Consider the following 24,783-nt stretch of genomic DNA (forward strand, 5'->3'; position numbering starts at 1 on the left):
AAGTCTGCCAGCAACAGTTCTGTCATTGACAAATTTATAGATCCAACAGGATTCCCATAATGTTCAAAGTACATTTATTATCAACGTATATTTACTATATACAATCTGAAGATGGGTCTCCTTACAGGCAGCCACAAAAAAAGAACCCCAATGGAGCCCATTAAAATAAAAGACTGTGCAGAAAAATAAACAAATCATACTAACCATAATAGTAAGCAAAATAACATTCAGAACTGAATTTCACAGAAGTGAGTCCACAGTCACAAAACCAGTCACTACTGCAGCCAATTCAGGAGCCAATTAGTTGCAGGCCACAGCCTCAGTTCAGCGCAGAGGACAAGTAAACCTCACGGAGCAGGGAGGTGAACCAGCCCGTCCCTTGCCTCCCGCCAGGACACCTTGACCTTTTCAATTTGGTGCAGCGCTAAAATTGTCCAAACCTCGGGTCATTCCTCCATCTTCAACCCAAGCCCTGCTGCTTCGATACACTCTCAGGCCTGGGCCCCTCTGCCTCGATTTGGCCTGTACCCAACCTTTCCAATTGGGTCTGGTGCTTAAGTCAATCAAGCCTTGGGTCTTTCATCGCTCTCGAGCCCAGGCCCGGGTCCCGACACTTCAACTCCGCGTTGCCTCTACTTGCCTCGCCTCAGTTCTGCTCATCGAATCACCTTTAAGTCCACTCCAGCAATGGCCAAACATCGGCTCGTGCCCAGGCCAAGTCACCTCGACTCTGCCTGTACACACCAGGTCACAACCGTCCTGCACCTTCAAGATGCCAGTTCACACCACAAAAGTGCTAGGTCGTACAGGCAGTTCAACAGCTCAGCTCCAAATGGGAAGTTACAGGCTATCGATTGCAGTGATCGTATCCAAGAAAAAGGGTGATTAATGCAGTAAATTTTTGTTTTGTTTGCTCCCTGCAAGTGGTCGCTGTACTTCACCAGTACCATCTTAATCAAAAGTTTTTTCTTTCCTATTGGAAGCAGTTGATTTTATCATGTAGAAACGCTGTTGCATTGATCGTTCAATCCTGCGTGAGACTTCTCGAGGAAATTGTGGCAGGTAGACTCATTATATTGGTATGTTTAAGTGGTTGAAGCAGCATTGTTTCCCAAATGCTGGAAGCGCGCAGGATGAAAATCCGTGATGTTGACAGATTATCAGTAATGTTGACCTTAAAGGCAGAAGACTGTCATAAAAACCTATCTATTTCACTAAAATCTTTTTAGGACAGAAATGTGTAGTCCCTATCTAGTGTGGCCTATGTGTGCACTTACATTCTAAATTGGCTTAAAAAGCTCTTTAGTGCAGTTGGGGATGGATAGTTAAATGTCATCATTGTTGACAACATCAGCTTCATGTGAATAAACAGATGAAAGTACTTCACTTCACTTTCCCTAGTAACTGCCACTCAATAGAGGAAGCGTGAAAAGGAAACTCTTTTGTGGTGAAAAGTACACTACATTCTATGAGATTTTTCTGGTTATCTGTTCTTCAGAGCCCAGCTTATTCCTGGAAAGGAGCTTAGTTTCAATAACTGTTCACTTTATCTTTCCACAACGCCCCACATCCCCAGCCACCATCAGAATATGTCTCTGAAAGGCATCAACTGTAGTAATCACCTGGCACAACTCCAAACCTCAGCAGTCGCCATTTCCACCACGTGGTCTTTCTCTGGTCAACCATCCAATGACGAACTCTGTTGCGGTTTCTGGGAGTTTGTCTAGTTCACTGTAGCCTGCTGGAAACAACATGTAGAGACAATTGTTCGTTACTGGTGGAGAATATTCCTGAACCTCTGCCACCAGTTCTCATGCATTACTTTGAAACCACAGGGGCTGAGATTCTCTACGAGGTCAGTTTCCGTTACTCTGTTGGGCTCTTTGGCGCAGTAACCCAAAGGGCACAATGTCAGGTCACATCACTGCAGATTAAGCACTGGAGTTCAGCTCAAAACATCTAGAGCTCTGGATTCTCATGGAAAGGATATCCAGGAAAACTAACGTTCTTTGAAAGAAATCCGCTACATCTATCATTCAAAGGCTAAGATGGACAGCGTGTAAACCGTACTCCAAAACAAGGATTGGAGGGGGGAGGGTTTCAATACCTGTGACTTGGGCACCCCAAGAATGAGCGAAGCATACAGGTGGGAGTACTCTCCGTAGGTTTTTGGAGCTACCATTGTACTGTATCCTCACCGAAGGGTCAGCAGTAGAGAGGGTGAGCAGCTTCCACTTCCAGGGTGTCAGCATCTCAAAGGATCTATCCTGGGCCCAGCACACATGCACCCATGAAGAAGGCATGGCAGTGTCTCCACTTCCTTACAAACTTAAGGAGATTTGACAAGTCATTCAAATACTGTTAAACAAATTTTTAGAAATATATAATCAAAAGTGTTCTTATTTAATTTATGTCTGTCATGATTGTAACGTGCGGAGATAAACTCTGCTACAAAACAAAATGAATTTTCATGGCATTAATACTCTCTGTGTGTGTGTATGTCTATCACAATAAACTTGAATTGGATTGCATCCCTTCTGACGCAGTCATCTCCAGATGGAAGCTCTTTGACTCCCAAGCCAAGAGTTGGTTACAGGTCCGACTCCCAACAACTTTGGCACTAAAAACTACGCTGGGTGGAGTGCTGCACCGTTGAATCTTCTAGACAGGACATCGTTTTGTGCACATCTTCTCACAGGAACATGATGAATTAACATTTTATGACTGCCAGTGAGTGGGAGCATGATCATCGAATCATCGGGAGCAGCCTCCCTGCGACTATTACTGCTAAAACAAGGAGTGGGATCCCAGAGGACAGGGCAGGAGTGCGGATTAGGCATTGCAGACAAAGATAAATCCAGTTTCAGTGGCGAGTATGGATAGGCTATCTTACATAGACATTTGTGTTTGTAGGATACAAAACTGCAGACAATAGACCAAATCCTTTTTTGTGGGAACCCTGTCTTCATCTTCAACTAATTGAATCTAGTGAACTCAGTTTGACTTAGTTACTATTTATTTCCAACCTACTACATTTTTCATATCATTTTTATCTACATCCTGTTTGTGTTTCTTAACAAAAAGGAACGTGATAAAAGTAATGAAATGTAGAAACATCTGTGGATTGGAGAATCATCAAGGTCAACCATTTATTCTTTTCACCAGAGAGAACAACATTTGCACTGATTAAACTCCAAGAAAGAGTAACAAGGTTTGGAACACAAACTTGTGCTTTCAGTAAAACTTTATACTTTTACTATTACTTAGAATGCAGCCACTCAGCCCATTTGATCCACGCTGTCTCCCAGCAGCAATCCCATCCATCCCTGTTTACCTGCAGAGTATTTTCTCCGACATGTTCATCATACCACCCTGTTTTACCCCAATTCTTTTGCCAGTTACCTACAATAGAGGCAAATTGGGTGCCATGGTGGTGTAGCAGGTAGCACAACGCTATTACAGCTCGGAGCTTCGGAGTTCAGAGTTCAATTCCTGTGTCTGTACGTCCTCTTCATGGAATGGGTGCGTTTTCTCCAGGTGCTCTGGTTTCTTCCCACAGTCCAAAGACGTACTGGTTAGTAGTTAATTGGTCGTTGTAACTTGTCTTGTGATTAGTCGAGGGCAAGGGTTCCCAACCTGGGTTCCACGGACCGCTCAATTAATGTTAGGGGTCCATGGCATAAAAAAGGTTGGGAACCCCCAGGCTAGGGTTAAATTGGGGGGGGCGGGGGGCTTGCTGGGCAGCACAGCTCAAAGGGTCAGAAGTGTCTCTGGATAAATAAATAAATAAATCGTAGTAGGCCACTAAGCCATCAGTATGTCTTTAGTGCGTGGGAGCAAACTGGAGCGCATAGTAGAACGTACCACACAATCACAGAGAGAGTGCACAAAAAGTACGTGAAGTCAGGTTCGAACCTGGATTCCTGGAGCCATGAGGCAGAAACACCGACAACTGTTCCACAGTAATAATGCTGGAAGCATTCTGCAGAAACACAGACAACGGCTCCAACGGCTCTGGAGGCATTCTGGAGAAACACAGACAACTGCTCCACAGTAATAATGCTGGGGACATTCTGCAGAAACACAGACAACTGTTCCACAGTATTAATGCTGGAGGCATTCTGCAGAAACACCGACAACTGTTCCACAGTAATAATGCTGGAAGCATTCTGCAGAAACACAGACAACTGCTCCACAGTAATAATGCTGGAAGCATTCTGCAGAAACACAGACAACTGCTCCACAGTAATAATGCTGGAGACATTCTGCAGAAACGCCGACAACTGTTCCACAGTAATAATGCTGGAGGCATTCTGCAGAAACGCCAACAACTGCTCCACAGTAATAATGCTGGAGACATTCTGCAGAAACACCGACAACTGTTCCACAGTAATAATGCTGGAGGCATTCTGCAGAAACACAGACAACTGCTCCACAGTAATAATGCTGGAGACATTCTGCAGAAACACCGACAACTGTTCCACAGTAATAATGCTGGAGGCATTCTGCAGGCCAGGCAACATCTATGGACAAGAATAAACAGACTGTATTTCGGGCTGAGACGCTACATCAGGAGTCCCGATGAAGGGTCTCGGCCCGAAACACTGACGGTTTACTCTTTTCCATAGATGCTGCCTGGCCTGCTGAGTTCCTTCAGCATTATTACTGTGTGTGTTGCTTGGATTTCCAGCCTCTGCAGATTTTCTCTTGTTTGTGATTCGACTACTGCTCCACATCTTAGTTTGTGTACGTGGAAATCTGTGACTCTGCCAGTTGATGTAAATACAAATTCATGTGCCTTCATGCAGCAGCACATAACTTGTCATCCCCAGCCAGCAGTAGGACCCAGCTTAGCATTGTTGCTTGCGGTGAAATTGGACCAATCTTTTCTTGCCAGTCAGTCTTCTAAATTGATATGCAAATAATCAGATGGAGAACGAGTTGCTTTTCAAGTTTCTCCAGTCCTTTGGTAGGTGGGACTTACCTCCATGTTTATCCCGACACCCTGTTCCGCCCTTTGCTTTTGACACATATCACGTCCTGAATTGTGGTGCATGGTGACTATAGTAGGTTGTGGGGGGGGGGGGATGAGGAAGGTGAATAGAAATTGTTGGGGACCTAGTTTCCCAGTGTTGTCGAAACCCATGTGTAACTTTGCTCAGCTCATTGAGGTCTTTCTTTCATTATTAATATTTTTATTGATTTAAAAGGAGCATCAATACAATCAAAAGGAGAATTATTTCAAATATATATATATATCAGTAAAAATATAAACCCAGATTAAGATAGACATTGTCAAAATCATGGATATTGTTAAACTGGTATAAAATATATAATTAAAAAAATGAAAATAATAATTCTCCTCTTATCAGTTTACGAAGAGAAAAGAAAAAACATTGGGTTTTAAATGAAAAGAAAAAAAAACACCACACTATAGAAAAAAAACAAAAAAAAAGGACTGGGCAGTCCATTTTGAGGATATGACCAAAAAAAAAGACAAAGACTTTCTGATCAAGTCTAAAACTTCGAGAAAAAAAAGATTAAAAGAGTAATAAATCAAATTAAATGAAAATATTGGATAAAAGGTCGCCAGATTTGCTTAAATTTAAAGGATGTATCAAATGTCCGACTTCTTATTTCCTCTAAACTTAAACAGGACATAATACAGGAGAGCCAATAAAAGACCGTAGGTGGATTAGAATTCTTCCACTTCAATAAAATGGCTCCCTCATTGAGGTCTTGCTTACCTTTTGTCTTCCAGCCAGAGGGGCTGTCCAGAATGGACCCAAGGAGGTGGATGAGAACTTGCATTACTGGACCCAACCCACATCTTCAGCGAGGGGCCATGCGGGTGAGACGGTGGGGCAAGGCAGCAGTGCAGGAGGAGCTAAAGACTGGCTCTGCCACTGCGAGCCTGCTCAAGCCCTCCATTCCTGTCAGGTGCCGGAGGAGAACGCAGCAGCACCCTGGGAGAAACTGAGGCCAGCAACCCTAAGGGCGGGTGCAGGCAGCCATCAACATCACTCTGGGCCCATCGCACTGTCTCACACCTTGGTTAGTCACGTTCAACAGCATGACCTCTTCTCTATGGGGGCTCAGACTAACTTGAGGGAAGCCCTGGAATCTGAATTCAAGGATTTCGGGCGGACAAACGACCTGGAGCAGTTTCCTGGATATGGGAAGGACACATCCCAGAGCTCCCCTGATGTCAGTGTGTTTGTGGTAGCAAAAAACAAACCGACCTCTTCCAGGAGGGAGGATCTTTACAGCAGACCCGAGAGCAGGGACCAGGACAAAGCAGGCTCAACCCCAGCCTCGAGCTACAGGAACCCCTCAATGAACTGTGCCCATCCGTGTGATTTTGGGAAGGAGTTACTTGGCTCAAATCAGAGTTTAAACAAGAGCACGCTGACTAGCCTGCGTGATGGTCAGCACCAGTCAGAACTGCCCAGTCAAGACACTGGGTACGAATCTCAGGATGACTTTGGAATTGGTCAGCTGGATCCACCTGGACCACTGCGTTCCGGATTGAATGACATAGAGCCCCATGGTCCTTTGTGGTCCTTGGAATTTCCCATGGGAGATTTCCAGATCCATCCAATGTTTCCCTATCCTAATAGACCAGCCTGTCTCCATCCATACCCTCCTGGGGTTCCTCCATCCCAATATCAACGTTTGCAGACTCCAGGTAAGTACATGATTAGCCTCATTTGGAATGTGACCTCTTAGAGAATTGCTCACATTTATTTATTATGTGGATTATCCAGCAGGGAACGAGGCCATCCTGCCAACCAGCTCCACCCAGCCCCCGTTAATATCAGCAACACAGTGTTCTGTTTCTTTCTAAGACTCATAGAGAGATATGGAGCAGAAATAGATTAGTTAGCCCACTGGGTCCACACTGACCACCAAGCTCCCGTTTACACTAAACCTACATTGATCCCATTCTATTCTCCCCATATTCACATCATCTGTTCCATTCGCTGCAACCAAACTACACATCAGGGACAAGGTTCTTACATGGGATGCAGGAAAAAACTGGAGTGGCTGCAGGAAACTCACGCAGTCACAGAGAGAATGTACGAATTCTACACGGACAGCACCAGAGTTCAAGATTGAACCCAGCTCGCTTGAGCTCAAAGGCATCCTCCTCACAACTTCCCCTTAAATGCTTTACAACTACACATATACAGTGCCTATAAAAAGTATTCACCACCCACCCCCCGGAAGTTTTCATGTTTTTAAAAATGCAAACACGAGAAAACACATGTTTTATTGTTTTACAACATTGAATCACAATGGATTTAATTTGGCTTTTATTGACACTGATCAACAGAAAAAGTCTCTTTTGAGTCAAAGTGAAAACAGATCTCTACAAGGTGATCTAAATTAATTGAAAATACAAAACACAAAATAATTGATTGCTTATGTATCCATCCCCTTTAATATGACACACCAAATCATCATTTGTGCAGCCAATTGGTTTTAGAAGTCACATAATTAGTTAAATGGAGATCACCTGTGTGCAGTCAAGGTGTTTTAGTTGATTGTAGTAAAAATACACTTGTATCTGGAAGGTCCAAATGCTGATGGCCAAGAACCAGACGTCGGGGCCGGACCGTAAGGGTGGAAGCACATTCAGGGAGAGGAGCAGAAAGGTGGCGGATGGAAGTGAGTTAGAGATGTAGGTTGGTGGGAAAGAGCAATGGGGTGGAAAGAGTAAGAAAAGAAAACAGAGGTATGAAATGTCAGATTCTGAGGAGTCAGGGGATAATCAAAATAGGATAGTGAATCAATGGAAAGAAGATGCGATTAAAGCAATTATAAAACTGAGCGAAGATGGGGCGTCTTTTGGTGATTGGAACCTGATTCATTTGATGAAGATAATCAACAAACTTATAGGCGAGAGCAAAAGAGCAAAGACTTTACAAAATGGATCACTATTAGTGATTTGTAGGAAAGTGCTCAGCAAGGCAAAGTGATAAGATTAAATAAAATAGACGGCAAAAAAGTACAATGCTCAATACCCAACAATAGAAAGTGGACTAGAGGAGTTATTTCGGGGATACCATAAAAAATTACTATGGATGAGATTAAACAGAACATAAAAGGAGCAAAAATTATTGAGGCCAAACGTTTGAAAGTTACAAGAAATGGGAAAAAGTGTGATAGTTTATCGGTCATGATTAACTTTGATGAAGAGAGATTGCCGACTAAAGTTTATTCAGGGTATATGTGTTATAAGGTCAGAATATGTATACCACCTCCTTTAAGATGCTTTAAGTGTCAGAAATTCGGGCATATTGCAGCGGTCTGCAGAGGGAAACAAAGATGTGGGAGCTGCGCTGGAGAACATGATTATGGGAAATGTGAAGCAGGAGCTAGGCTGAAATGCTGCAATTGTGGCGAGGAACACAGCACAGCTTATCGAGGGTGCATTAATAGCAAGAAGGCAGCTGAGATACAATATGTAAAAGTAACTAAAGGGATCAGTTACGCAGAGGCAGTGAAAGGATTTGCTGAAAAGGAGAAGGCTATCAAGCAAACAAATACAGGGAATAATAAACCGGTGAATTGTGAGGGCTGTAATATGATAAATAAAGATACACTAATAATGAGTAGAAAGGATTTCATACTGCTTATGGTAGATGCAATTAACTGTTCAGCGCAAACAAACAAAAAACTGAAAAAATTAAAATTATTATCAAGTCTGCAGAAAAATATCTTGATATTATAGGGCTTAGGTGGGAAGTAGTCAAAGAAATGCTGAATGGAGGATCAAACAGTTCACAAGCAGGGGAGACGGGATATTAATGGCAGTACTGTATATATTTTACAATGGAATGCAAGGAGTCTTATCGCAAATGGTCAAGAATTTAAGAAATATGCATCAGAACTTAAGCAAAAACCTCAGATTTTATGTATACAAGAAACATGGTTGAAGCCCAGGGTAAATGTGCAGAACTCCAACAACAAATACGAGTACTCAATAAGAATGACTATGAGTTGGAAAAGAGATTGGAAAAATGGAGGAACTTATTACAAAGTTACAGAAGGAAAAGGAATTGTTGCAAAGTGAATTATCTACATTCAGATTATAAAATGAAAACATGGAAACAAATGAAAAAGAGCTTCGAGATCTCGGTAAACAACTACAGGCTATGATTCAAGAAAAGGAAAACTTGGAAATAGCAGATAGACTTGAAAAACAGCAATTTTAAAAGTCAAGCATGCAATAATTAATATTCTTAAACAAGACGATTTTAGTCTTACAAATTATGCAGATGAAATCAATGCAATTGAGGTAATGCAATTACTTGAAAACCATGTGACAAAAATTAGGGAAGAAAAGCAGTTTGTGGCACTGCTATTTAATGAGCGCATACAGCATTCGCAAGAGGAATTGCAATTACAGAGTGATGCAAATAGAGATATGCAGGCTGAACTAGGTTGACTAAAGTAGAGTACTCCAGGACATATTTGGTTAAAGTCGAAACACCACAAGCCTAGCAGGTGGCGGTAATGCACCTTAAAGCTGGTTTGCCAACCGCCATAAAACAACACAAGAAGAAGAAACACACACACAATGCTGGTGAACGCAGCAGGCCAGGCAGCATCTATAGGAAGAGGTACAGTCGACGTTTCGGGCAGGACGTAGGGTCCCAGTCCGAAACATCGACTGTACCTCTTCCTATAGATGCTGCCTGGCCTGTTGTGTTCCACCAGCATTTTGTGTGTGTTGCTTGAATTTCCAGCACCTGCAGATTTCCTCGTGTCTGCAAGAAGAAGAAGAAGAAGGTCCAACTGCTGGTGAGTCAGCATCCTGGCAAAAACAACACTGTGAAAACAAAAGAACACTTTAAGCAACTCTGTGAAAAGGTCATTGAAAAGCACAGGTCAGGAGATAGATACAAGAAAATTTTCCAAGTCACTGAATATCTATTGCAGTACAGTCAAGTCAGTTATCAAGAAATGGAAAGATTATGGCACAGCTGTAAATCTGACTAGAGCAGGCCATCCTCAAAAACTGAGTGACCATGAAAGAAAGGGACTAGTGAGGGAGACCTGGAGAAGTTACAAGCTTCAGTGGTTGAGATGGGAGAGACTGTGCATACAACAGTTGCCCGGGTGCTTCACCAGTCACAACTTTATGGGAGAGTGGCAAAGAGAAAGCCACTGTTGGAAAAAAAACTCTCATGAAATCTTGGCTAGAGTTTGCCAGAAGCCGTGTGGGAGACTCTGAAGTCAGCTGGAAGAAGGTTCTATGGTCTGATGAAGCCAAAATTGAGCTTTTTGGCCATCGGACTAAATGCTATGTTTGGCATAAGCCAAACACCACACATCAAAAAACACACCATCCCACGTGAAGAATGGCAGTGGCTGCATCATGCTGTGGGGATGCTTCACTGCAGCAGTGCCTGGGAGGCTTGTGAGGGTAGAGGATAAAGTGAATGCAGCAAAATACAGGGAAATCCTGGAGAAAAACCTGATGCCTGTGAGTTTTCAGCATTTTGTGTGTGTTACCAATTTGTAGAAATGTATTTTCACTTTGACACAAAAGAGTCTGTTTTGTTGATCAGTGTCAAAAAAGTCAAATTACTGTGAAGCACTGTGATTCAATGTTGTGAAACAATAAAACATGAAAACTTCCAAGAGGGGGGTTGAATACTTGAATACTTTTTTACAGGCACTGTATATTCAAAATAAACTGGTTGTTTACTCATTCATTCATTCTTTCAGACCCATGGCAGCATGATTTCTGGACTTGTACCTACATCCCAGGATTCAAATTTCATAAGCACCAGCTGGGGAATTTAAATTTAAATCATCAAATTAAAATGGAATAATTAAAGCTTGTGTTGTTAAGGGTGACGATTGAACTGAAAACCTACTAATGTCCTTAAGGAAAGGAAGTTTGCCATCTATACCCAGACTGGCTTATATAATCCTGTGCAAAAGTCTTGGACACATATATTTAGCAAAGGTGCCGAAGACTTCTGCACAGCACTGTAGTAATTTTATATATTGCTCTGTACTGCTGTTGCTTTAAAAAAAAGACAAATTTCATGACATGTGAGTAATGATAAACCTGATTCTGATATGGGTCTCTGTTGTGGAGTGGGAGTGGAACGGGGTCAGGGAGAGGGGAATTATGATTGGGGAAAAGGGGAAGGGAGCAGGAAGCAGTAGAAAAACATCCTGCAATGTTCAATGAACCAATAGTTTGGATCAAATGCCTTGCCTGGTTTCTCAGGGCTGGGAGTATCTGCACCCACACCACCACCCACCCCTGGGCCCCTGGTTCTCCTTTGCTGCCACCTGACCCAAGGTCCTCCCACAGCGCTATGCCCTCACCATTCCCAACATCCTTTGCTGCCACCTGACCCAAGGTCCTCCCACAGCGCTACGCCCTCACCATTCTCAACATCCTTTGCTGCCACCTGACCCACGGTCCTCCCACAGTGCTATGCCCTCACCATTCCCAACATCCTTTGCTGCCACCTGACCCATGCTCCTCCCACGGCGCTACGCCCTCACCATTCCCAACATCCTTTGCTGCCACCTGACCCACTCTCCTCCCACGGCACTATGCCCTCACCATTCCCAACATTCTTTGCTGCCACCTGACCCACGCTCCTCCCACGGTGCTATGCCCTCACCATTCCCAACATCCTTTGCTGCCACCTGACCCACGCTCCTCCCACAGCGCTACGCCCTCACCATTCCCAACGTCCTTTGCTGCCACCTGACCCATGCTCCTCCCATGGCGCTACACCCTCACCATTCTCAATATCCTTTGCTCCTGTCAGATTTACAAACTCGGTCTCCGCTCCACCTTGAGAAATAGTGAGTGGTGCAGCTGCTATATTGGAGTAATCAGAGATGGATAGTAGTTGTTAATATTGCTAGTGACATTTGTAACCTGTGACAGACTGATGTGTTCAGTATTTGTATAATTTCTATTTTTTAATTTTCATATTTCCAGCATCTGGTTTATTTTGATATTCACCACCTCATCCTGAGTCCTCTGTTTTGTATCAAGCTGCAGGTAGCTTTCATCTACATATGGTCATAGAGAGAGATAGCATAGATACAGGACCTTCAGCCCATCAAGCCCATGCTGACTATGTTGTCCACCTAGCTAATTCCAATTTCCAGGTCCTTTCACAAGTCACACAGTTCTTTCATAGCGGGTCCCAGACTCTCAACTTTGAGATAATCTGCCCAAGGGAGACACAACAGACTGTGGAGGCTGGAATCTAAAGCAAAAACCAAACTACTGCAGGAACTCAGCAGGTCGAGCAGCATCTGTGAGGGGAATGGAATAGTCGATGTTTTGGAACTTACAGCAGTCTTCCGTCTGTTCAAAAGTTGGGTAAACAAGACGTGTTTGTCCCAAGGATTTCTTGCATTTCATTTAACTTAGTCATCAATGTGATGACAAAATCCAGTGTCCTGTAGCATCAGACATCTGCTCATTCCGTTGTCCAGTTTGCTTAGCTCTTAGAGTAAAGTTATTTGTTTGTTTTGTGCCATGTTGCATGACATGGGTGATCATGATTTTTCCCTGACCACCGTTGTTCTTGGCAAATTTTTCAACTGAAGTAGTTTGCCATTGCCACCTTCTGGGCAGTGTCTTTACAAGATGGGTGACCCCAGACATTATCAATACTCTTCAGAGATAGTCTGCCTGGTGTCAGGGGTCGCATAACCAGGACTTGTGATACGCACCAGTTGCTCATACCTGCTCTCATGGCTTCACATGACCCCGATTGGTGGGGTGGGGAGGGGCTAAGCAGTGGCTACACCTTGCCCCAGGGTGACCTGCAGACTAGCGGAGAGAAGGAGTGCCTTGTACCTCCTTTGGTAGAGACGTATCTCCACCTCACCACCCATAGTGGTCATGTAAAGTTGGCTTTATTTGCTTTGTAATTTAACTGAGAGCCACATGGTTGTGTTACATTTAACCCTGCTGCCCTCTCATCTTTCTCTAACAATTTCATACAAACTCCCGTCTTTCCTCCCTTTTACAACTTTATTTAGGATGGGATGTACCTTGGTGCTGTAAGGCTGTGCCTTGTCATTCTAGCACGGCCATACACACTTTCACATCCTTATCTACAGGAAACATCGAGGGCAGGCAATTAAGCAATGACATGTACTGCTGACATTTTATTGATGAACCTGCATGGTTTTGGCATGTGGTGGCAGATGGTGACTTTTTCTCTTCTTAGACCTTGGTGTAAACATTGTTGTGGTGTGGCTGAGACGTTAAACCAAGTTGGTCTTCTTGCCTGTTCCTGTGGTTCTGCTGCATCTTAAAGAACTTTGGAAAATATTCTTTTTTTTATAAAAAAGCATGAAACAGGGCATTTCTCAGCTTGCAACTTCCCTTCAAAATGATACCATCAAATACCAGCCATCTCGTGATTCAGCTCAATGCTGATTATGCAACAGCACTGAGCAATCAAATCGCAAACTTTATTATCTACTGTGCTCAGTGCTGGGTTTCACCCTTAAAGAGCAAATTCAGAAAGCGGGTGGTATGGATTTACTTAAGCATACTCTCCTATAAAAGGGATTGAGGTAGCACAATTACGAAGCTAGGTGAGCCAGTGCGTCACACCTCCGGTGATATTGTGCTGTCTGTGTTGAGTTTGCATATTCTCTCTCTATCCATGTAGGTTTCCTCCGGGTGCTCAGGTTTCCTCTCACATTTCAATAATGTCCAAGTTGGTAGATTGATTGGCGACGGTAAATTGTTTCTCGTATGTTGGTGAGTGACAGCATCTGTGGGGAGTTGCCATAAGACCATAAGATATAGAAGCAGAGTTTATCCATTTGGCCCGTCGAGTCTGCTCTGCCATTTCATCATGGCTGATCCACTTTTCTTCTCAGCCCCAACTTCCCACCTTCCTACACCCCCCCCACACACATACCCCTTCATGCCCTGACCAATCAAGAAGCTATTAACCTCTACTTTGAACATACATAAAGACTTGGCCTCCAGTTACCTGTGGCAAAGAATTCCACAGATTCACCACTCTCTGGCTAAAGAAATTCCTCCTCATCTCTGTTCTAAAAGGACGTCCTCCAGATCTGAGACTGTGAGCTCTGATCTTTAGTCTCTCCTACCATAGGAGCCATCCTTTCCACATCCACTCTATCGAGGCCTTTCACTATTCGATAGTTTTCAATTAGGTCACCCCTCAATAAGTTTCAATTAAGTCACCCTTCATTCTTCTGAATTCTAGTGAGTGTAGGCCCAGAGTTATCAAGCATTCTTCATATGACAAGCCATTCAATCCTGGAATCATTTTCATGAACCTCTCCAATTTCAGCACATTCTTTCTAAGATAAGGGGCCCAAAACTGCTCACGATATTCCAAGTGGGGCCTCACCAGTGCTTTATAAAGCCTCACCCTTGCTTTTATAGTCTAGTCCTCATAAGAATGTGGAGGGAACAAGATGGGATGAGTAAATATAATAAGTGAGGTGCCATGATAACGTAACAGATAGCGCAATGTTATCACTGCTCCAGAGACCGGGGTTCAATTCTTGCCACTGTCTGTAAGGAGTTTCTATGTTCTCCCCGTGACCGTGTGCCTTTGCTCCAGTTTCTTCCGGCTTTCCAAGGACGTAGTAGGTTAATTGGTCGGACGGGTAAATTGGACAGAGTGGGCTCATTGTGCCAGAAAGGACGGTTACTGTGTTACTGTATCACAAAAACTGGGTGTTTGATGGTCAATGCGGACGAGGCTGGGCCTGATCCCGTGCCCTGTGATACAACTCTCTGAAACATCAACAAACTCGCTGTTGTCATTTGTGTAACTAATTTGCAAGGACAACGTGTTAAACGATGTAGAGGGGGAGAATATCGGCGTCGAGAACAAAGGGGGACATGTTCCTATTTTGCTCCTGATGCTCTGCCTTCTGGATTCAACCCACTGAACCTGTCAGGTGGCATGAAACTGGTTGAGGCTCTTAATAACTACCTGTCCTAAAAATGAATTTTTTAAAAATTGTGCATGCTCTGTTTCTACATCCCTCTTAAAGTCCTCAGAGCCTGAAACAAGTCTACAGGACGTTTTTGAAGACATAATGATGCCACATCTTTACCTAAGGAGGTGTAAGGCGTTCCTTCCCTCTGCTAGTCTGCAGGTCACCCTTGGGCGACAAGGTGTAGCACCTGCTTAGCCCCCGCGCCCCCCCCCGCCCCGGATCAGGGTCACGTGAAGCCACGGGAGCAGGTGGTGGATGGTTGTACGAGCTGCTGGTGTGTAACACAAGTCCTGGTTATGCGACCACTGACGCCAGGCAGACAAACTCTGAAGAGTATTGATCATCGGGACACAGCTCCCAGCCCTGGAGGACACCTACAGTTCTCGCTGCCTAAGGAAAGCTACAAGCATCTGTAAGGACAATAAACACCCATGCAATCATCTGTCTGAACTTCTTCCATCTGGCAGACGTTATAAGATTTTCTATGCCTGCAACTCCAGACTGAAAAATAGCTTTTTCCCCAGAGCTATAATTGCTCTGAACCAATTGATCAAGCATCATCCATAAATTGTTATATTGCTACTTTAATACTGATTTTATGGCTGTCATGCATCTGAGTTGTGCTTTTGTACTGCTGGACGTTGCTTGTACTGGCTGGTTACTTGATTTTATTTATTGTTTATTTATTTTATTTGTTGTTTTATAGCATTGAGTACGAGAGTTGCAAACTCATTTTCGCTGTATTGGTGCATGACAAATTGTACTATGCAATGACAGTAAAGGTATTTCAATTTCAGTGGCTGGTGTCCCCTTTCTTGTGAAGACACTGCTCAGAAGAAGGCAATGGCAAACCACCTCTGTAGAAAGAATTTCCATGAACAATCAATGTCATGGAAAGACCATGATGGCCCACATCAATAGGACACAGCACATAACGAACAAATGAACGAGGCTGTATGTAAAACCCTCCCTTAATATTTACAGTGAACACTTTAAGATATTCATTTCAAAAGAAAGGAGAGTGAGCCCAGAGAAGAGGGTCATCATAATCATGGAGAAATCAGAGAAACTGAGATTGTCTGCATTTAATTTTGATTGTCCTCCATGTTGATCAAAGTACTGTGAGAACTAAGCTAATCCCAATTGTTGCATTTGGTCCATATCCTTTTCCTATCTACGTACCTGTTCAATTTTTTTAAAGTTGTAATTATACCTGTCTTTTCCACCTTCTCTGGTGGTTTGTTCCATATTTGCACCCCTTAGCCTCCACTGCTCCAGGGAAATCAATCACAGTCTATCTATCCTTAACTCCTACAGCCCAGGCAATATCCTGTGAATCTTTCCTGCACCCTCTCGGCTTGATCACTCTACTTGCAACGTTAGTTACTGTCTGTTACACCGCTGGTGCTTAGGGCAGCAGTGAAAGTTCTCCATCTGTCTGTCCTCGCCATTGCACACAGATACAGAAGGATTCTTCATTGCTGTTTCCATAACAATTGTTTTTTGACCAGTCAGGGTTGTTAGCTCTGAGCTGAACCCCCGAACCTGGAGGACCCTCTCACTATACTCCTCGCCCATCCTCCAGGCTTTTTCCCCCCTCCACTTTCTTTCTCTCTGGGCCTCCCATCCCATGATCCTCTCATATCCCTTTTGCCAATCAACTTTCCAGCTCTTGGCTCCATCCCTCCCCCTCCTGTCTTCTCCTATCATTTTGGATCTCCCTCTCCCCCTCCCACTTTCAAATCCCTTACTATCTCTTCTTTCAGTTAGTCCTGATGAAGGATCTCGGCCCGAAACGTCGACTGTACATCTTCCTATAGATGCTGCCTGGCCTGCTGCGTTCACCAGCAATTTTTATGTAGGTTATTTAAAACTACATTTATATATATATACATACACACACTGAGCTACTGTGCAATGCATGACCTCTGCCTACACAACGCTTAGTGGAAATAGTTCCTGATGCTGTCTAGTGTAGTTAACGTAAACCTCACTTTGTGAATAATAGCAATAGAGCAGGAAGAGCTTCAATGACCTCACAAGGGTGGTGAAAACACTGGGGTCAGGATAAACCCTTCAGCCATGATCACAGTGAATGGCGGTGCTGGCTCAAAGGGCCGAATGGCCTACTCCTGCACCTATTGTCTATAGCATCTCAGACCTCTTCACTGGCTCTCGTGTTGGATATCATTGCTTCCTGAAGACCATGAGGAGAGACTGGATAGGCTGCTGGGTGTTTTCTTTAGAGCAGAGACGGCTGCACTTATTCAAAATAGTTTTTAATCTAACAATGACCACACCAAGTACTACTGTTCTCACCGAACACAGCACAAGGCCTTCATCTCATCAGAGTTACCCTCAGTTGCTGGCAGCTGCTAGGTCAGGTTCATGGTGTGCATGAGGAACATCCATGGAAGAGTAAATCACACATAGATGTAGCTTAAACACGAGAAACTCTGCAGATCCAAAAAACACACACTGGACTGACATTGGAATGGGAGTCCAAGGCCTCCTCTACTGTCGCAATGAGACCACACTCAGGTTGGAGGAGCAACACCTTATATTCCGTCTGAGTAGCCTCCAACCTGATGGCATGAACATCGATTTCTCTGACTTACGGTAATTACCCACCTTCACCATTCCCTATTCCCATTTCCCTCTCTCACCTTATCTCCTTACCTGCCCATCACCTCCCTCTGGTGCTCCTCCCACCTCCCTTTCTTCCATGGCCTTCTGTCCTCTCCTGTCAGATTCCCCCTTTTCCAGCATTTTATCTCTTTCACCAAACAACTTCCCAGCCCTTTACATCCCCCCTCCCCCTCTCCCAGTTAAACCTGTCACCTACCACCTTGTACTTCTTCCTCCCCTCCCCACACCTTCTTACTCTGACTTCTTCACTTCCTTTCCAGTCCTGGTGAAGGGCCTTGGCCCGAAATCTCAGCTGTTCCATAGATGCTGCCTGGCCTGCTGAGTTCCTCCAGCATTTTGTGTGTGCCATTCATGGATGGCTAACTTAAAGTTAAGAAGAATCTTACTGTATCCATAACTAAGTCTTTGACATCCATGCAAGGAGAATGACTTTGCAGACTACCCGTGTGCGGCTATCATCAAGCATGCAGAGCTCTGAAGCAGTTCTTGATTTGTAATCTTGACTTGCTGACACATCCTTGTTGGTCAATATTTCAGAGAAGTTTCTAAAGCATGGTGGGGGTTTCAGGCACGCTCAGTACCCTGACACACTTGGTGTTCAGCCTCATGGATGTGGTAGATATAATTCTTCACTTGGCAGGCTCTGTTCCTGCTGATACAGTAACGCCAGAGGCTCCTGCTCTTCCAGAGGACCGACATTCATCAGGAGCTGTCCCATTTCTGAGTGTCAGCCTGTAATGAAAATTATTTTCAAATTCCTTCCCTGTTCTTTACTTATTGAGCAGGACTAGGTGTTTTCAAACCAAGGAGGTACTATGCAACAATGCACATGTTGAAGGCCACAAGAGATCACTTTATTCGAGTTATATAAAGGCCACAAGAAATCACTTTATTAGAGTTATATAAAAGCATACGATAGAGAAAGAAAGACAAATGGTTACTGAAGTAGTCGTACAGAAAACAAATTAATACTTATCATCCACTTAATGAGATGATCTACACAATGCTGAAGGGAAACCACAGATCCCACAACCTCTCTTACAGTGCTCTCTCTCTCTCTCTCTCTCTCTCTCTCTCCCCCCCCCCTTTTTCTCTCTCTCCTTTCTATCTCCAACACTCTCTCCCCACCTCTCTCAACATCTTCGACCCTATCTCCAACCCTTAGCACTAGTCGAGACCCAGCCTAAGAGAAGATACACCCTTTGTACAAAGAAATTGCCCCTTTTTATACACTTCAGGACCCCTTTTATCTCTTATAACCTTCGGCCTTGATATACACAAATCAAAAATAGAAACAGTGGGCATGTAGAGGCGGAAACATTTTTTACTGGTATCTAATCTTAATGAAATGCATTCAAAAATAGAACCAAAACATTGGTCAATAAGGGGGGAAACAGGCCGCTACCACAATCTGAGCTGACACCATTTTGTCTTTCAAACTTCCAATTTATTTGAGCATATACCACGAAGGGATCACATTTAACTCTCCTTACACGCTGTGAGCCGGTGGCAAAACACTTGCCTCACATGCCAGAAGGTTTGGGGTTTGAGTCCCAGAACAGATCCCCATCCTAACACAGCATTGAACTCTGGTGAAGTGCTATACTTTTGAAGGTGCTGTCCTTTTAAAATAAAGTCTCATCCCCTGTATCCAGTTAATGTAAGAGATCCAATGGAGTTATTTGGAAGGACAATACTTACTCCTCCACTAGATCTCTAAATAAGACATTACTGTTTGTGGAATCTTACTGAGCTCCACAACTTCCTGCTGATTTTCCTACATTACAACAGCGCCATTGCTGTAAAGTATAAATTACGGTACAGTACTTCAAAAATCCAAGTCTTTAATTGCCACTCTGTATCATCCTCGTTTGTGCTGAGAACAATGCAGGAAATAGGAATGGGAGTAGGCCATTCAGCCCCTTTAACCTGCCTCACTTTTACTAAGATCGTGGCTGATCTTCTCCTCAACATCAATTTCCAGCCCTATCTCCATATTCCTTTGTTCCGCTGATATCCAGAAGCCCATTGATCTGTGATTTGAGTGAACCCGTTGACTGTGCCATGGCGCGCACTCACAGGACTAGACCCAAGCACGGAGGACTGGCAAGCTTTCTGTGTCATGGGAGTCGCTGACATCAACTCAAGCCAGGAGCACGCTCCATGGTACAGTGACTCCAAAAGGGCACTAAACGAGAGTACTTTTTAAATAGAAAGCAAGTCACAACGAACTTGACCAGATTAAACTGAAAGCACAAGGGCCTAATGGCTTTAGTTAAGATAACGATTACTAAATATAGGTACTCAAGAATCCTAGCAACTTAAGGCTCCATGGCAAGCTGTAGAGTTCATGACAGATTAAGCCTCTGCAACATCCAGGGTGAAGAATTGCCCTCCTCATTTGACAGACCTGCCACCTGTTAGATGAATCTTTACCACTCTATTTCTATCAAAGGAATATCAAGTTTAGCATTGGAGCTCAAAACTGGGCTGAGTACTCTCAGCATGGTCTCTTCAAAGCCCCAATTTAATTGCAGTAGAATAAGTTACTTTCGTACTTCAATGCTCTGCAACAAAAGCCAACATTTCCTTTGGCTTCCAGTGATTTGCATTCAAGGGTACATGGGTCATTCTGAACATCACCATTTACCATCTCCCCCCACCCCAGTGTAAAGCACACCGTGTTTTCAGAATGTGCTGTGCCAGAGAGAATGGACTCAACTTGTTCCAGCTTCACAGGCTGCTGGGTAACCGCATGTGGCTTCACCCTGTCGGCCCAGGTGATGAAGCAAGGAATAGAGGCAGACGTTCACCCCTGCTGGGAAAGGAGACTCTTTAGGTCTTCCTTCTGGGAAGAAACAGCATCAGAGGCAATGCCTCTCATAGTCCACAAACAGCTTATCAATTAAAACAGAAAGTAATGGAAACACTCAGCAGGTTGGGCATCAGCTGTGAAAACAGAAACAGAAGGAACATTTGTCGGAGAAGACATTACCTCCATTTCTCTGGGTATTTCCAGCACTTTGTCCTTTCAGATTTCCAGCATCTACGGTTTTTTTTCCCCTCAGAGTTCTCACCTGGCCTCAAAGAGGAGCTGTAGCATCTCTTGTAACTTGTAGGTGGAAGTTCAAAACACCGCAACTTAGGAATTGTGAACGAGTGGGGAATAAACAAGGGGTAAAGATTGGAGCCACCAGGCTAATAGTGGAAACAGATTCACTTCCAATCAAAGTTCTGTCTTGTCACTTAAGTAAATCACAGTTTTGTTTCCGTGCGTTTCTGCAACCAGGTGACAGGAGCTGCAATCCTCCGGTCTGCAACTGCAAACAGTGCTCTGGCAGCATAAATCAGCGTGGTCCACTCCTTCTGCATCCTGGTCAAAGCTACAGCCAAGATGTTGCTGTGAAAGAGATGTTACCTTTTCAACCACATGGATATGGAGTGTTTAACAGCCCACCTCGGTATATTCTGAGGCACCCTTGGAGCGGAGGAACTGAAAGGAACTTCACCCAGGATCGACCTCAACCACAAGAACATCAGTGAGTTACTGGTTTTACTCGTCACTCTGTTTTATACCCCTTGCTTCATAACTGTGCATCGTTATTATTTTCTTTCTGTCCATCCCCTTTCTCTGTGTTTGTAAATGTTGTTTTCATGTGGGATCCTTTCTCTGTTCCTGCCTTTTTGTGTGCTATTACAGTCTCCCATTGCTGCTGTTACATATGCCAACTAATGACTATTCATATGGTTGGTGCACGAGTGCCATGATTAGCACATTGCCCAAAACCTCCTGGCATCTTATGGTTGGAAGAGGGGTCAAGAAAGACTGTTGGTATCTTTCATTGCCTGAAGACCCCAAAGATTTAATCAATTTCTCCTTTGCCTGAAACCACTTTCTGCCAATGGGAAATCACAAACAAGAGAAAATCTGCAGCTGCTGGAAATCCAAGCAACACCTACAAAATGCTGGAGGAACTCAGCAGGCCAGGCAGCACCTGTGGAAAAGAGTAAACAGTTGATGTTTCAGGACTGCCAGTTTCATCAGAAAAGCCGGTTCATCACTACAGCTAGTCAGACCACCACCTCACTGGTCCCGAAGAAGGGTCTCGGCCTGAAACGTCGACTGTTCACTCTTTTCCATAGATGCTGCCTGGCCTGCTGAGTTCTTCCAGCATTTTGTGTGTGTTTCTCCCAATGGAGTTTACCACTCAGGTGACACCTCTGAGGAACAGGTCTGTGAGGATTAATCCAGATGGAGAATTCCGCAATAAACACAGTAGATGGTGGTGAATATTCGTAGTTCGGGTAGAGGTGCTTGATGTTGTGGTGTTTGCCAAGCTTGGCAATTAACTTGCAGACGTTTCATCACCATATTTTAAGGGTCAACATATTTTAAATATCCCCATATCTTGGGTGGCAGGGTGGAGATACATCTCTACCAAAATTAAAATAAAATTTGTCTTCCTTAAATCATGTTCATATCATATAATCAGGGTAGCAGGGTGGTGGGGGCAGGGGTGCAGATACATCTCTACCAAAAGAGGTGGAAAGTGCTCCTTCTCTCTGCTAGCCTGAAGGTCAACCTTGGGCAAGGTGTAGTACCCCCCCCCACCCCCGATCAGGGTTACATGGAGCCACAGGAGCAGGTGGTGGATGGTTATATGAGTAGCTGGTACATATCACAAGTCCTCGTTGTGTGACCACTGATGCCAGGCAGGCAATCTCTGAAGAGTATTGATAATGGCTGGGGGTCACCCGTCTTGTAAAGACACTGCCCAGAAGAAGGAAATGGCAAACCACTTCTGTGGAAAAATTTGCCAAGAATAATCATGGTTGTGGAAAGACTAGGATCGTCCACATCATACAACACAGTACATAATGATGATGATGATATTTAATATCTCTATAATAAATATCCCACTTTTAGTCTTTGCAATAATTGAAACATTAGTTGACTTCCCTAGCTAATGCATTCCACATATTTTATCATATATATATATACACACACACATACACACACACACACACACACACACACACACACACACACACACACACACATATATATATGCCTAAGACTTTTGCACAGTACTGTACATCGAATGAAAATTCTTTGAGATGAAATTCCTATGAAGGCAGCTGAGTACATCCTGTTTCTGCCAGTACCACAGGCCTCCTGAAGGCTGTAACAACAACCCCCCAATTACTGTTCAGAAATCAGTCTCCGCGTAGTTCAGCCCTCACCTTTTGGCATTGCTGAAGTTAGGAACTTTGGGGAGATGGCCAAAACCGAAGACACGTCCTTCTGAGCCATTTCCAGGATTTGTGTACTTCTGGCTTAGTGAATATCCTTTTCTTTTCCCTCATCTATCGCCAATGGACATTACAGTCACACAGTTTCGGGCCAGTACACCTCACGTTGCCAGGCTTAAGAACTACTTCAGGCGTCTCTCCTCATTCCACCAACACGCATTATCTGAAGCACCTCTTCTGTTTAAGCAAGGAGACACGCCATAGACTTTAAAATAATATTAAATTGAGTTCATTATACCCTTTTTTGTGCATAATTTTTTTGCAGAGCTTGTATTAATTTCCCTTCTGCAGCATTGCAGGGAAGTGGCAGGTTGTCTGTGTGGAGATGTTTATAGGCAGAAAGCCCAGAGTAATGGAATGGCAGCCAAGATCCAGTTCCCTTGTAATGAATGGACTGAAAGAAAATAATACAAAGAGGTTTCTTTTCTCTATTTTTGGTTAAGTATATAAAAGAAGCCATAAAAGAAGGAATGAAAATCAACAAAATAGGAAAACGGTACGGATTTAGTACAATTAAATGGGTCCTCAAGAACATTATGTGAAGCAGTTTTGCTATAATGTAGAGCTGTTCTGATGTCACAAAGTAATTCTTTGCAGATGCAAGCTTCTTGGGGTCCAACAGGTTGCAGACATTTGTCAGGGACCACTATTGAAAGCTCAGCTCCCAAGTCAAATGAGATGCAGCAGACACCGTGAGATCACTGAGTACAGCCTTTTCCCACAAAGGGACCAATTGAGGACTGTACTTTTAGTGCTGTGCCAGAGTGAAGTGAGTTGTGTGGGCAGGGGAACAGTTCCCCACATGCAACTGTCTCAAGAATGGACAGCTCAGTGAGCAGACAGTGCCTGTGAACGCCTCAGCGGGACCTGAATTCATAGCCACGAGACCCTGCATTGCAGAGTCCCTGACCTCAGATATGGCACCATTGAGAAGACTGATTGGATTTAGCTTGGTGGGATGGAGGGACAAGGAGAGATGCAAAAGATCAAGTGATTCATCACCGCTGCACAGCTCCCGGCTGCGAGCTCTGGGAACACTTTTGCCAGGCCTAAAAAAAATCACCATATCTATTTCCTCTTTTCAAAACCATGAGCGAGTAAGTTTTCTAATAAGTTTTGCAAGCTGCAAAGCATGCTGGACACCTGCCCCTGAGCATGCTGGTCTTAGATCTGACTTTCCACAGGGTGGTCAACTCTCAGCTTTTCAACAAGATGATATACAGCTCCATCACAGACATTCCCTGCGGATATTTTCTCCATCAGTCTTCACTGTGGAAGACACGAGCAGCATGGTGGAAGTTCCAGGTGTCAGGGGTCATGAAGTGTGTGAAGTTACCATTACTAGGGAGAAGGTTCTTGTGAAACTGAAAGGTCTGAAGGTTGATGAGTTACCCGGACCAGATGGTGTACACCACAAAGTTCCGAAAGAGGTGGCTGAAGACATCATGGAAGCACTAGTAATGATCTTTCAAGAATCACTAGATTCTGGACTGGTTCCGGAAGACTGGAAAATTGCACTCCATGCTTCAAGAAAGAAGAGAGGCAGAAGAGAGGAAACTGTAGGACAGTTAGTCTGACCTCAGTGGTTGGGAAAATGTTGGAGTTGATTATTAAGGATGAGGTCTCATGGTACTTGGAGGCACTTGGTAAAATAGGCTGTAGTCAGCTTGGCTTCCTCAAGGGAAAATCTTGCCTGACAAATCTATTGCAATCCTTTGAAGAAATAACAAGCAGGATAGACAAAGGAGAATTGGTTGATGTTGTGCACTTGGATTTTTAGAAAGCCTTTGACAAGGAGCCTCACATGAGGCTACTTAA

At 43.9% G+C, this 24,783-nt stretch overlaps 1 protein-coding gene across 1 annotated transcript in view; it reads left to right on the forward strand.

Moving 5' to 3' along the window:
• Positions 1 to 24,783, forward strand: part of traf3ip2a (TRAF3 interacting protein 2a) — a 75,105-nt gene that overhangs the window by 10,467 nt on the left and 39,855 nt on the right. Inside the window, exons 2-3 of the mRNA XM_063040743.1 lie at positions 5,762 to 6,688; positions 20,942 to 21,191. Coding sequence (XP_062896813.1) covers positions 5,762 to 6,688; positions 20,942 to 21,191 — 1,177 coding nt within the window. The remainder of the gene's footprint in view (positions 1 to 5,761; positions 6,689 to 20,941; positions 21,192 to 24,783) is intronic.

The sequence above is a fragment of the Mobula hypostoma genome, chromosome 2 (assembly GCF_963921235.1).
Source record: "Mobula hypostoma chromosome 2, sMobHyp1.1, whole genome shotgun sequence".
NCBI lineage: Eukaryota > Metazoa > Chordata > Chondrichthyes > Myliobatiformes > Myliobatidae > Mobula > Mobula hypostoma.